The sequence below is a fragment of the Carcharhinus amblyrhynchos genome, chromosome 9, assembly GCF_965287045.1.
Source record: "Carcharhinus amblyrhynchos chromosome 9, sCarAmb.v2.hapA, whole genome shotgun sequence".
In the NCBI taxonomy this organism is placed as follows: Eukaryota; Metazoa; Chordata; class Chondrichthyes; order Carcharhiniformes; family Carcharhinidae; genus Carcharhinus; species Carcharhinus amblyrhynchos.
This window is the reverse complement of record NC_137332.1, coordinates 91,029,296-91,044,299: the sequence shown is the minus strand read 5'-3', so window position 1 is coordinate 91,044,299 and position 15,004 is coordinate 91,029,296. Positions and strand designations below refer to the sequence as shown.

Sequence of the window (15,004 nt, the reverse complement as noted above, 5' to 3'; positions counted from 1 at the left end):
TGCCTCACCATACTCAGGATAGTAGTCCTCCCAGACAGGAGAGTACAAACATTACCCATGGTATTAGACAAACACCCACCACCTGAAGAGAATCTGTCTATAATTCACATCACCAACTAAAGCAGGGTCTAATTCTACCCTGTACCAATTCTTGAGCGTTTCACTTTACAAACACACACAGACATATCAAGGGAAACTCTGTCAGAATGCTATAGGTATAAGTTTATTTAAAATCCATGTGCTTTCGTCTGGCTCCCAACTCCAATGGTCAGAATGGCACTAAAATAGTACGGAGCTCGTTCCCTTCATACAAACTCACCAATGATGACAGAGATCCAGTGGTCAAATGGAAAATCAATTTAATTGGGCTGTTAAAAATGTTTAAATAAGCTGATGGAGTAGTTAGAGACTATTCCTCTGGTGGAAGAGGACAGAACAAGAGACAGACATTAAAATTAGAGCTAGGTAACTCTGGGGTGACATCAGCAAATACTTCTTCACAAAAAAGGGACTGGACATCTAGAACTCTTCCCCCCATAAAAATCTGTTGAGGGTGTCCATAAACCAGAGATTGTGAGGCTAATAAGTCCCTCCATTACTACCCAGGAATAGCTTCTCCCCCAGGTATTTGTAGTGGTAGATCAGAAGCCTTCTTAACCACTGACAGTCAGTGATGTACCTGATGCTGCACTGAAAAGATGCTGAGTTTACACAGCATTGCTTCATAGAATCCCTACAAGAGCAGGAGACCATTCAGCCCATCAAGCCTGCACCAACAACAATCCCACCCAGGCCTTATCCCCGTAACCCTGCATATTTACCTTGCTAATCCTCCTGACACTAAGGGACAATTTAACATGGCCATTCAACCTAACGTGCAAATCCTTGGACTCTGGGAAGAAACCACAGCGTCTGGATGAAACCCATGCAGACACGGGGAGAATTTAAGACAGATAGTCACCTGAGGCCGGAACTGAACCTGGGTCCCTGACGCTGTGAGACGGCAGTACTAACCATTGCCCAATGTACTGCCCCATATTAGTGACGTTTGGAGATTTGGTGGTGGGAGAGGTTGGAGACAGATAATACTTTGGAAGGACAGCTCCCCTATGTGAGCACTGAAGGGTAAACAACACAAACAACTCTCAGTGTAAGGGAAGCAGGTGAACCAGCTCTGAGACTGTGTGGAGATGTTGGTGTTTGGTGAGCGAGGAGGTAGTGAAACAATCCTGACACACAAAACATGCTGAAAGGGTTTGTCTCCTTTGTGGGTTCACTAATGTTCCAGATCTGTTAACTGTGTGAAAGATTTATTAGAGAACTCACACCGATAGGATTTATTCCCTGTGTGAGTGTGTGGATAGACCAGGAGATACACTGACAGTGTGAAAACCTCACCCTTGAATTGCTTATCCCCAGGTAAATTTACTGCTGCCTTAGGAGATCAGATGAGTGGTGAGAGCCTTGTCAGACATTGAACCTGAAGTGTTACTGCCCTGTGTGCATCCTCTGATGAAACAAGAGTTCAGTTGACTATACAAAGAATTTCTCACAATTTGCACTTCAATGGCTTCTCACTGTGAATGTGTTGATGTCTGAAGTCTGATGACCACATGAATGATCACACATGCAGTATGTAATGATTTTTCTCCTGTATGTGCTGCTGTTTCACCAGATCTGATGATCGTGGAAAGTGCTTATAATAGACCTCACAACCGAACAATTTCTCTCCAGTGTAGATGTGTCTGTGTTCCTTGAGCATCGATGACCATGTGAACTCTTGGTTACACGCCTCCCATTTGAAGGATTTCTCCCCAGATACCAATGTATTGACACAGGAGTTGTGAGACAAATCATCTTAAATGTTTCAACCCTCCACACAAACTAATGTATTCACACAGGAAAGAAACCCTTCTGATGCAAGGTTTGTGAGAAAGCTTTCGCTCACACATCTGTGCCTCATGAGAGCAGAGGAGTGAAAGCTTTCTCACAAACCTCTTCAGAAGGTTTCTTTCCTGTGTGAATACATTAGTATGTATGGCACACTGAAATGTCAGAATCGTTTGTCACACAATTGGCACGTGAAGGGTTGCTGTCCTGTGATGAATAAATTGGTGTCTGCGGGGGGCTGATATATTCAAGAATGATTTGTCACACACTTCACATGAACAGTTTCTCTCCTGTGTCGATACGTTGGTGTGTGTAGGCATTCAGTGACTTTGGGAATGATATGCCACACAATTTATGCATTTCTCACTTGTGTGAGTGCCTTGATATATGGAGAGGCTGATGTGTCACAGGAATGATTTTCTGCACCCAATGTGGTTGGTTTCTCCCCAGTGTGAACATGCCAGTGTTTCAGTCGGGCTGATGATTCTGTAAAGCCCTTGTTACGAACCTCACATTCAAACAGCTCATTGCCTCTATGAATCTGTTGCTGTTTCACAAATGTTGACGTCTGTGAAGGTGATGAACCTCCCAATTCAGTGGCTTCTCCTCCACCTAACTGTCTTGGTTGACTTGAGGCAAGTCAACAAATGTAATGTGTATGTTACGAGATCACATAACCCTGTGCAGTCCTCTTCATAGACTTCAATAACATCTCAGCTGTCAGAATGGGTCAGTGCTTCATGAAGGTCAAGGCACAACTGATCATCCTCTCTGTATTCTCTGGTGTATTGGTGTAATCCTTCTCTAAAACAGGAAAAGGAAACATGATTTCCTCCAATTCCCTCTCCTTTGCTGAAGGGACTGATTCCTCAGTTAGAGACTGTTACACAGTGAGTGCCTGCCTGCTATTCCCCTGTGTACCAGTTCTTTCTTTTTCCTCACTTGATTGTCACACACCCTCTGTTTCCAACAGGGACGATGTGGAGATGCCAGCTTTGGAATGGGGTAAACAAAGTAAGAAGTCTCATAACGCCAGGTTAAACTCCTGCAGGTTTATTTGGTAGCTACTAGTTTTCGGAGCGCTGCTCCTTCCTCAGATTACAACAGATGCCTTCGTGCTGTGCTGTTGACTGTAAAGTGATTGTCAAAGAAGAGCAAAGAACAAAATCAGCCTGGGAAACAGGCCCTTCGGCCCAACGAGCCCGCACCACCATCTCAACGCCACCAGTCCATTTCTCTACCCATGACCCCTATCTAATGATTTATGGCCATCCAGATTGAGGGAAACTGATTTAGGGACAATTTATTCCTGCCAATCAGCCTAACAGCACATCTTTGGGGTGTGGGAGGAAACCGGCGCCCCCGGAGAAAACCCACGCAAGCACGGGAAGAATGCACAAATGCGAGTCGCCTGACTCGCCGCAGAGCTGACCTACCAGGAGGTCCGCGTTGTTCTGCGGTTTTCCCGGAAAACTTCATCAGGGACTCGGTGACCTTGCGATCAACCGGCGGCGACCCTGGTTCCCGCCGCCAGCGGGGCTGGGATTTACAGGCGCGCGCCTCCAATTCCAGCCCCGCCCACGTGACAGCCGCTCGGGGCTCGCGCTTCCTCACATTCCAACTCTCGAACGCTGGGAGCCAACCGCCGCTGTGCGCGGCAGAACTACAACTCCCATCAGGCACCGCGGGTTGGCTCTCACTAATTCCATACTGCCGCTCCTCACTGCGCAGGCCTGGGGCCACAATGCAGCATGGGTAATGTAGTTCCGACCGTGTGAGAGTCTGTCTGATCTGTGCCTCGTAAAAAGCCTGACGACACCAGGTCCAACGCCGGCATGTCCACATCACGATCCGTACCTGCCCTGTGCGGGAGAGTGGGAAACCCCAGCAACAACTGCTGCCTTTCCAGAGGAGACTGGATTGTGATGGAGAATCTGAACCAGCGGGAAAGGAAGGACCGGAAAAGGCAGAACTCCCTGGATGATAAAACAGGTGGACTGTAGGATAAAGCGGGAAGTCACCTTAATAATTCAACTGATCATCAGAATGTAAAGGTGAATAGAGACTGGCAGCTAAATTATGGGAATATTTGATAGATAAATTAATTGTTAAAAATTAGTAAAATTATGCGTGGGTGAATTAGGGACCAGAAAGATGATGAAGACTCAGAGACTGAGAGCCATGCAAAGTTATGAAAAGAGATCAACAATGGAGGTTACCATTGACCAGAAACTGGGCTGGAGAAGCCTGTGGACAGGTCAAAGGCTGGAAATTCTGTGTTCAGTAACTAGTCTCCTGACTCCACAAAGCCCATCCATCTGAATGTGACTTTGAAATCCTTGTGTCCAACGAGGGGCATACACGCGATGGGTTGTACTGGGGCTGCTCTTGGTTGTTCGAAATTGGCCTAGTGCTTCATGTCGTTAGTGTGTGCCTAAACTGGACGAGATACTGGGCAAGACGACAGCTCAGTGACTATCGCTGATTGCTGTGCTGACACATGGATTTGGGCCGGTGTCTATGGGAGTTTGCGCATTCTCCCCGTGCTTGCGTGGGTTTTCTCCGGGTGCTCTGGTTTCCTCCCACACCCCAAAGATGTGCTGTTAGGCTGATTGGCAGGAATAAATTGTCCCTAAATCAGTTTCCCTCAATCTGGATGGCCATAAAACATTAGACAGGGGTTGTGGGTAGAGAGGTGGACTGGTGGTGTTGAGATGGCGGCGCGGGCTCGTTGGGCCGAAGGGCCTGTTTCCCGGGCTGATTTTGTTCTTTGTTCTTTGAAAAGAATGTTGGACGTTGAGTGATTAATGAGTTTGGGGAGGAAGAGAAAGAGATGCTTCTTTGCTTTTGCCATTTGATAGTATGAGAGAATCAATGGCCCTAAAGATTGAGGAGAGCCAGAGAACAGAGTGGGAACAGGAGCCAGCATATGAGGAATGGCAGTTTTGGTAAGCAGGAACTGATATATTTCTACTGTCCAGTTCATAAAATAAAAATTGGTCTTTAATTCAGATTAAGTAGTGTTTAAACTGTAAGAAATAAGGTCCCTAGTGTATATTAAGATTTCTTAAACTAGAGGAAGTACAGGGAGTAATCTAAGTCATAGCAGAGGAGCTTCACCATGTTGAATGCACCTGTGTGGTGTGGGAAGCCGGGGACACTTCCAGTAACCAAAATGACAATGTGCGCAATAAGTGTCTCTGTTTGCAGCTACTCAAAATCCATATTTAGGAATTGGAACTGTGACTGGGGTCATTAGAGCATCTGCAAGGATGAGATCTTCATAGATAGCATGTATAGTGAAGTGGTCACATCTGTAAGAGGTGCATGCTCTGTTTACCTTGTCAGTTCTTGACATTCGGATGTTATAAAGGGCAAAATTACACAGACACAGGCTTTTAGGCTCAACTAGCAATGTGTTTATTAACAAAAAACACCCCCCAATACCCTAAATCAAGAACTCTAAACTGATATAACGATGCCATACAACATTCAAAGCTTTGGCTTGTTAATAAAATCCTCCACTGAAAAATCTCAGACAAAACCCCCATATTACTGCTAAACCTTAACCAGTTCAACGGAAATCCCCTCAGGATTTAGTTGTTACGTTTAAACTATCCTTAAATCTTACCCCACTATCCTTCCAATCTGGCTGATACTTAAAACTCCCCGCATGGTTGATAGTTCTGGCATGAGTGGTATGTCAGTGAATGAGGTTGACCCTTTCTGACTTGCTTTGGTGACTGCAGTCCAAACCTTATGGTGTTGGCCTTTTTATTACAAAACTTTATTGAAAATATAAAAGCATAGTTTCTGGCAACATTCTGGTTGGACACAGCTGATGGTCTCCTCAGCTTTAACTGGATTGTCTGACCACTGCTTTGTGTCTTTGAGATGATAATATCCCCATGTCTTTACGCTATACTAACTTGGTTTCAGTATTAATGTACTTCGTAGATTAACCCCTGATAGTACACCTTGCCTCTGTGTGTTGATGTTTGGACTGTTTGTCTGCAGTGTTTATGTCCATGGAGCTTTCTGGATGTTATGTTTAGTAAAAGACCAGCAGAGGGGATCACAATCCTACAAATCCCCCTTCTTGTTTGCAATTTACTCCACGTAAATGATTCATAAAGAAAATGATCATACTTGAAGCAAAGAAACTCTGTTCTTTCTAGACCATTCCAGATTTGTCTGACCCTGTACATACGTTGCACATAATCTTTAAAATGGTCAGGTCATCACTTACAAATGATATCTCTGCAAATTAAGTAAATCCTTTGTAAACATTTTGGAGCAAATAGAAGTGCTTTGAGGAAGATTCTTTAGAGGGGCTTGTGGTCAGACTGTACCATTACTTTTTCTCTCCCAAACAGGTACTGGTTGAAATGCTCACAAGCAAAAACACTCTTTCTCAATCTGTGCATAGCATCATCCTTCTGTGTGTGTTAATGCCCTGGATACAAATTCAACTGGTTATCCTTGCTGCATGAGGGTAGCTCCAAGTCCTGTTTCACTGGCATCCCACTGCAGGGTGACTTCATCATTGACATCATAGTATCTCAGCACTGGCCTTGTCACAAATTGTTTGATGTGAAAGTCGCTTCTCGTTCTGTGTCCAGTTACACTGAACATCTTTTACAGTGAGCTTGTGTAGAGATTCACATTCTGATGACAGATTGGCAGTCCACATTTTGGATTAATTAGACTGAATTTGAGTTCACTGATGTGCCAGGAGGTTCAACAATTGTTTGAAGACTTACAGAATTCACACTGATGAAGGAAATATTTAATCACAGAATACACAACTTAAGTATCTAGCAGTTAATATTTTAATATAAGGTTTTAGAATAAAATGAGCATTTAAATAATATTTTCAAAATAAATGTTAAGCTAAGAAGCCTGCCAATATTAAATTGTAAAATTCAAGGACTGATTGTGTCAGTAAATTAGCTAAAACATGAAATTCTGCTACAATGTAACTTGAATTTGGTAATAGTTATGAAATCATGCATTGTTTAAAGGAACAAATATTTGGGAACCTGGGAATTCTGCCAAATGATTGGGTCCTCATCTAGCTGTTGAACCAGTTTTGACTGCCCCATAAAATGCTGAATAAATAAAAATTATAGTTTTATATTACTAAGCAACCAGGAAGCCATTTTATTTGAGGAGTATGCTTCTGACAGTTGAATAAACAAATGGCAAACTACTATTTAAGGTGTCAAATTGATTTTGATTTGATTTAAGAATGCTGTCGTGAATAGATTGACAAGTTGAATATTAAATTAGATCATGTTAATTGCTGGGTTGTATCTAAAGATAACTAAATTGTATAGTTGCTCAAGTTTGTGGCACAAAAATGGAGATCTGCGGAAAAGCTCAGTGATACTGTTGTGTCACTGAGCCTATCTTGGATTTCCCCTTCTTTGTTTGTCTGTCTATTGTATGTTTTCATTTTGCATTTCTATGTTTTAATAAACCTAGTTTTAAAAATAAAACTCTTTTACACTTTACAGACAGTTTGTTTACCTTTGCAAGAGTTTACTTATCAAAGTTGCTTTCCAAAGTATCCGGCCATCAAAACAGAATTCCCCTTTACACACACCAGCAGGGCTTCTTCCCTGATTGGTGGTAATAAATTGTCCCTAAATTAGTTTTCCCTCAATGTGGAATGCCATAAGCATAGATAAGGGTCATGGGTGTGAGGGGGGACTTGTAATGTTAAAATGGTGGCGTGGGCTCGTTGGGCCGAAGAGCCTGTTTCCCAGGCTGTTTTTGTTCTTTGTTCTGTGTGAGTGTGTTGATGGACCAGGAGAGACACTGACTGTGTGAAAACCTGCTCACGCAGCTCACACCTGAATGGTTTCTCCCCAGTGAGAATCTACTGGTGCTTCAGGTGATTTGGTGAAAACTGTCACTTGAACATCAAACCTGTAGAGTATTCCCCCGTGTGATACCTCTGCTGTTCCAGGAGAGCTGAAAACAAAATTGAAGCGTTATCATAAACCTGTCACTGAAACATTTACTCCCTGTTTGGATCTTCTGATGCTTAAATTTTTTTTTTGCACAGCTCACGTGAATGTTTTCTCCCCTGAGAAAGCTTTGGTGTATACATAAACTTGTTGATGTAGCGAATGAATGATCACACACCTTGCACGTGAATAGTATCTCCCTCATGTGAATGTGTTGGTGTCTGTGGAGGATTGATAAAGTTGTGAATGATTGGTCGCACATCTCATACTTGAGTGGTTTCTCTTTTGTGTAAATGCATTGGTGTGTATGGAGGTTAGACAACTGTGAGAATGATTTCATGCACACTTTGCATGGGAGTGGTTTCTCCTCGGCATGAATGCATTGATGTATGTGGAGATTCCCTGATATCGAGATGATTTGTCACACACCTCACATGTAAATAGTTTCTCCCCATGTGAATGCCTTGATGCACAAGGAGGCTTAATGGCAGCACGAATGATTTGTCACAAACCTCACAAATAATTCTCTCCTGTCTGAATGCATTGGTGTATGAGCAGGCCCGATGACAGCAAGAATAATTTGCCACACATCTCACACATGAATGGTTTCTCTTCTGTGTGAATGTGTGAGTATGTCTGACATGTGACATAACTCTGAACAATTTGTCGCACATCTCAAATATAAATGGTTTAGAACATAGAACATAGAACATTACAGCGCAGAACAGGCCCTTCGGCCCACGATGTTGCGCCGACCAGTTACAAAAACAATGACCCACTAGCCTATACCAATCCCTTTTCGTCCATAAACCTATCCAGAGATCTCTTAAACGCCCCCAAACTAGACGCATTTACAACTGCAGCAGGCAGGGCATTCCAATCCCTCACCACCCGCTGGGTAAAGAACCTACCCCTGACATCCGTCCTGTAGCTACCCCCCCTTAATTTAAAGCCATGCCCCCTCGTGCTAGCTTTCTCCATCCGAGGAAAAAGGCTATCACTATCCACCCTATCTAAACCTCTAATCATCTTATATGTTTCAATAAGATCCCCTCTTAGCCGCCTTCTTTCCAACGAAAACAACCCTAAATCCCTCAGTCTCTCCTCATAGGACCTCCCCACCATACCAGGCAACATCCTAGTAAACCTCCTCTGCACCCTCTCCAAAGCCTCCACATCCTTCTTGTAATGCGGGGACCAGAACTGCACACAGTACTCCAAGTGCGGCCGCACTAGAGTAGTGTACAGTTGCAACATGACGCTGCGACTCCTAAATTCAATCCCCCTACCAATAAACGCCAAGACACCGTACGCCTTCTTAACAACCTTATCTACTTGATTCCCAACTTTCAGGGATCTATGTACACATACACCTAGATCCCTCTGTTCATCCACACTATTCAAAGTCCTCCCGTTAGCCCTATACTCGACACATTTTTCCTCCTGTATGAATGTATTGGTGTTTGCAGAGAGACAACAAACGTGAGAATGGTTTGTCACACATTCTGCATGTAAAAGGTCTTTTCCCAGTGTGATTGCATTGGTGCATATGGAGCCTTGATGATAACAAAAGGGAATTATCACATTTTTGCATGTGAATGATTTCTCCTCTGCCTGAATGTTGGTATTTGAGGAGATTCCTCGATATCTAGAATGATTTGTCACTTACTTCACATGTAAATGGTTGCTCCTGTGTGAACTCATTGGTGTCTGTGGAGAGTCGATAAAGCCATGAATGATTTGTCACACACCTCGCACCTGAATGACTTCTCCCCTATGTGAATACGTTGTGGAATATCGATGACACTGAAAAAGATTTGCCACACATTTCACACATGAATGGTTTTACTCCTGTGTGAATGTGTTGATGTGTGCGGAGGTTTAATGGAATTGTGAATGCTTCATCACATACCTCACAAGTGAATGGCTTTTCCCCTGTGTGAGTGCATTGGTGTGTGTGGAGGTTTGATAACTGTGAGAATGATTTGTTAAACGTCTCACATGTTGAATGGCTGTATGAATGATTTGATGCGAGAGGTCAATCAGAGAGCCCACCCACTCTGCCCATTCTCTCCTCTTCCTCTTTCACAGCTGCTTCACTTCCTGTAGGGACTGCAAACCAAGTGAGGAGATGGTGAGTGAAGGAGCAGAATTTATAATAATTACATTGAACATTATGGATATTATGCAATGTCTGACTACCCTATGGGGAATCAGGTGTGGAAATGCCCGTTATGCTCTGTGAGAAGATCCAGGTGAGAGACCTGTTTACTTGGTGCTTTGAGCTGTTTGAAGCTGTGCTGGATATTGAGTGTGTTTATTGGAAGCATTTCCTTTCTGATTTACAGGCTCAGATTTGTTGATGGGTCATTACTGAATATGAGAAGGTGAGGTGTAATTATTTGGAAGAGGCTGAAACACATTGAAATGTCTTTAAAATTTTACTTGAAGGCCTAGGCCTTTTCCAGAAGCCTGGGCTTGAATTTGATAGTTTTGCCCAGTGCTGTATCTGATAACTGAATTTGGATTGTGCAGTCTGAGTGAGTGCAGAGATCTAATTTCCTAGGATAAACCAGAACCTTTCAATCAGTTACACTGAAGTAATATTTTCCTTAGCTGTGACAAGTGGCATTCCTCAGAAATCAGTGCTGGGACCTTTGCTGTTTGTAATATATATGAATTATTTGGAGGAAAATGTAACTGTTTTGATTAGTAAGTTTGCAAACGACACAAAGGTTGGTGGATTTGCGGATAGCAATGAGGACCGTCAGAGGATACAGCAGGATATAGATCAGTTGGAGACCTGGGCGGAGAGATGGCAGATGGAGTTTAATCTGGACAAATGTGAGGTAATGTATTTTGGAAGGTCTAATACAGATAGGAACTATACAGTAAGTGGCAGAATGGCAGAACCCTTAAGAATGATAGAGGTTTACAGCATGGAAACAGGCCTTCGGCCCAACTTGTCCATGCTGCCTTTCTTCTTTAACCCCTAAGCTAATCCCAATTGCCTGCATTTGGCCCATATCCCTCTATACCCATCTTACCCATGTAACTATCTAAATGCTTTTTAAAAACAAAATTGTACCCACCTCTACAACTATCTTTGGCAGCTTGTCACCCTCTGTGTGAAAACAAGGACCCTTTGGACACTTTAGTATCTCTCCTTTCTCAGTTTAAACCTATGCCCTCTAGTTTTAGACTCCCGTACCTTTGGGAAAAGATATTGACTATCTGACTGATCTGTGCCCCTCATTATTTTATAGAGCTCTCTAAAATCACCCCCCAGCATCCTGTGCTCCAGAGAAAAAAGTCCCCATCTATCCAGCCTTTCCTTATAACTCAAACCATCAAGTCCGGGTAGCATCCTAGTAAATATTTTCTGCACTTTTTCTAGTTTAATAATATCCTTTCTATAATTGGGTGACCAGAACTGCACACAGTATTCCGAGTGTGGCCTTATCAATGTCTTGTACAACTTCAAAAAGATATCCCAACTCCTGTCTTCAATGTTCTGACCAATGAAACCAAGAGTATTTATAGGCAAAGAGATCTAGGTAAACAGGTACACAGGTCACTGAAAGTGGAGGAGATAGTCAAGAAGGCATACGGCATGCTTGCCTTCATCGGCCAGGGCATTGAGTTTAAAAATTGGCAAGTCACATTGCAGCTTTATAAAACCTTAGTTAGGCCGCACATGGAATATAATGTTCAATTCTGGTCACCACACCACCAGAAGAATATGGAGGCTTTGGAGAGGGTACTGAAAAGATTTACAGGATGTTGCCTGATATGGAGGACATTAGTTATGAGGAGAGGTTGGAGAACCTTAGTTTATTCTCACTGGAACGACGAAGGTTGAGGGATGACCTGATAGAAATTTACAAGATTATGAGAGGCATAGACAGAGTGGATAGTCAGAAGCTTTTTCCCAGGGTGGAAGAGTCAATTACTAGGGGGCACAGGTTTAAGGTGCGAGGGGCAAGGTTTAAAGGAGATGTACGAGGCAGATTTTTTTACACAGAGAGTAATGGGTGCCTGGAACTCATTGCTGGGGGAGGTAGTGGAAGTGGATATGGTAGTGACTTTTAAGGGGCATCTTGACAAATACATGAATAGAATGGGAATAGAGGGATATGTCCCCAGAAGGGGTAAGGGGTTTTAGTCAAGTCGGGTAGCACGTTGGTACAGGTTTGGAGGGCCTAAGGGCCTGTTCCTATGCTGTAATTTTCTTTGTTCTTTGTTCGTTGTACTAGCACTTCCAGTCCAGAGAAAAAGTTGTCCAAAGTTCCATTGAATTACCATTTCACCTAAGTGTTTTTATATTAAACACATACCAAAGGGGAAATCTGGTCTTTGCCAGCACAACAGTAAACCATTTTACACTCTGCATGATTGCCCCCACAGTGCCTGGGAAGATGACGGATTTGATTTGACTTTGATTTGATTTATTATTGTCACCTCTATTGGTATATGGTAAAAAGTATTGTTTCTTGTATGCTATACAGACAAAACATACCATTGATTGAGTACATAGGGCAGAATGTGGTGTCACAGTCACAGCAAGGGTGTAGAGAAAGATTGACTTAATATGAGGTAGGTCCCTTCAAAAGTCTGATGGCAGCAGGGAAGAAGCTGTTTTTGAGTTCGTTGGTATGTGATCTCAGACTTTTGTATCTTCCTCCAATGGAGGATGGTGGAAGAGGGTGCGTGGGGTCCTTGGATTATGCTGGTTAATTTTCCGAGGCAGTGGGAAATGTAGACAATCAGTGAATGGGATGCTGGTTTGGGTAATAGACTGACTGGGATATATTCACGTCCCTTTATAGGTTCTTGCAATCTTGGTCAGCACAGGAGCCATACCAAGCTGTGAAACATCCAGAAAGGATGCTTTGTTTTGGTGCAAGTCATAGCAGACATGCCACATTTTCTTTGCCTCTTGAGAAAGTAGAGACATTGTTGGGCATTCTGAGCTATAGCATTGGTGTGGAGCAATCAGGACAGATTGTTGGTGACAGGGCAGAGGAAAGAATGTAGCCACTTTGCCTGCTCCTGGTCACTAGGAGCCTGTGTCCCTGCTGGAACATAGAGTATGTGACAAGTGAGGAAAACAGAAGGACTTGTATCTGATTCCCTCACAGGAGGATAGCAGACTAGCAGTCACTGTAGAACAGTTCAAACTGTTGAGTCAGCTTCTTTAGCAATAAAGTAGAAGGAGTTGGAGGAAATCATGTTTCCTTTTCCTTTTTTACAGAAGAATTGAAACATACTGCACAAGAGAATACAGAGAGAATAGACACCACAGATAGATTCTGTCCATTACCCAAGGGACAACTGCAAAACTGTGGGAACACATCCAGTCCCTTCACAGCATTGCTGGACACAGAGAAGGTTGAGCAATGAAATTGACATCTGAAAATCAGTCATGTTGGGAGTCTTGTCATATCATCAGATCTAACACTGGTCACTGATTTGAAACCTTCAATCAGAACTAACCTCTATGAATGTTTGGCTGTTGCTGATCTGTCAGGTTGAGACTGGGAAGAAGTGCAAGTGGACAGCACATATGGTGAGAGCCTCAATCATTCATCGAGCTGCATGAAGCACTGACTCATTCTTAGAGGTGAGAAGTTGTTCAAGAGTGAGACATCTGAGAGCTCCACTCATTCATTTGTACCAGCTGTAACTACAGGGATAACCACATGGAAGAGAAATTGTTCAAGTGTGAGTTGTGTAACAAATCATTCTCGAGCTCATTCCACTTTCGCAACCATCAACGCACTCACACTGGAGAGAAACCATTTACATGTCAGATTTGCAATAAATCGTTCTCACAATCATCACTGCTGCAGAGACACAATCGCATTCACACTGGGGAGAAGCCATTCTGCTGTGATGTGTGTGGGAAAGCCTTCACACAATTATGGAACCTCCAGGTCCATCAGACAATTCACTCAGGGGAGAAACCCTTCAAGTGTGAGTTTTGTGATAAATCTTTCTCAACATCTACAGAGTTCCTAATGCACCAGAGCATTCACACAGGAGAGAATCCCTTCAGGTGTGAGTTGTGTGACCGAGCTTTCACGCGGTCATCAGCACTCGTGCAACACCGACGCATTCACACTGGGGAGAAACCGTTCGCCTGTGAAGTGTGTCAGAAATCATTCTGCAGCTCATCGGCACTCCGTGAACACCGACACATTCATACTGGGGAGAAACCATTCACCTGTGGCGTGTGTAAGAAATCATTCCTCCAACCATCAAAACTTCGTCAACACCATCACATTCACACTGGGGAGAAACCGTTTAAGTGTGACGTATGTAATAAGGGCTTTGCGCAGAAATCAGGCCTGTTGAAACACCGGCGCATTCACACCACGGTGAAGCAAAGTGAGGCATGTTACTGAGTCTCATACAGCAATGATCATGAAATACTGAGTAATCAGAAATTGGGAAAAATTAACTTCCAGAGGAAAATCAAATGAGCTGAAAGGCTTATTGCAATCACACAGAGCTATATGTATGCTGAAGTACTGAAGTAATTGTGCATGATGTAGATATAGGAAATGCTATTCCAGTTCAGCAACATCCATATAAACACTCAAATCTGAAGTTGGCAGAGGTTCAGAAGGAGATTGAAAGCATGCTTAAGAGGATAAAATTGAAGTGAGTTGCAGCAAATGGAGTTCGCCCATAGTGATGGTACCAAAACCAGATGGTACACACCAGTGACTTGAAAAATCAGTGTCGTTATGAAGGCAGATTCATATCCCATTCCTCTATCAGAAGACAATATTGAAAAGGTGGGATCATCAATTTTATACTAGTATCTTCCTTTATAAGTAGTTTCAGCTTTTGTGACATCAAATGCTCTATATCAGTTTAAAGTCATGCTGTTTGGAGTGAAAAATGTGCCGGCAACATTCCAAACACAAACCAACAAGGTCATTTCTGGGTTAAATAATTGCGCAGTATACAAAGATGATCTGGTGGTTTTCAGTCAGATGTGGAAAGATAAGTTGAAACATTTAAAATAATTGTTTGTTCAACTACAGGAAGCTTGTGGTAAATCTGGCTAAAAGTGGATTTGCAAAAGGCCATACAATTGACATGGAAGTTGGCCCAATGAAATGTATAAA

The 15,004-nt window shown here is 43.0% G+C and overlaps 1 protein-coding gene across 1 annotated transcript in view; it reads left to right on the top strand.

The window, feature by feature from the left end:
- Window positions 1-3,696: 3,696 nt before the first annotated feature.
- Window positions 3,697-15,004, top strand: part of LOC145348613 (uncharacterized) — a 28,724-nt gene continuing 17,416 nt past the window's right edge. Inside the window, 3 exon segments of the mRNA XM_080196789.1 lie at window positions 3,697-3,944; window positions 4,676-4,838; window positions 13,120-14,260. Coding sequence (XP_080052915.1) covers window positions 13,568-14,260 — 693 coding nt within the window. The 5' untranslated portion in view covers window positions 3,697-3,944; window positions 4,676-4,838; window positions 13,120-13,567.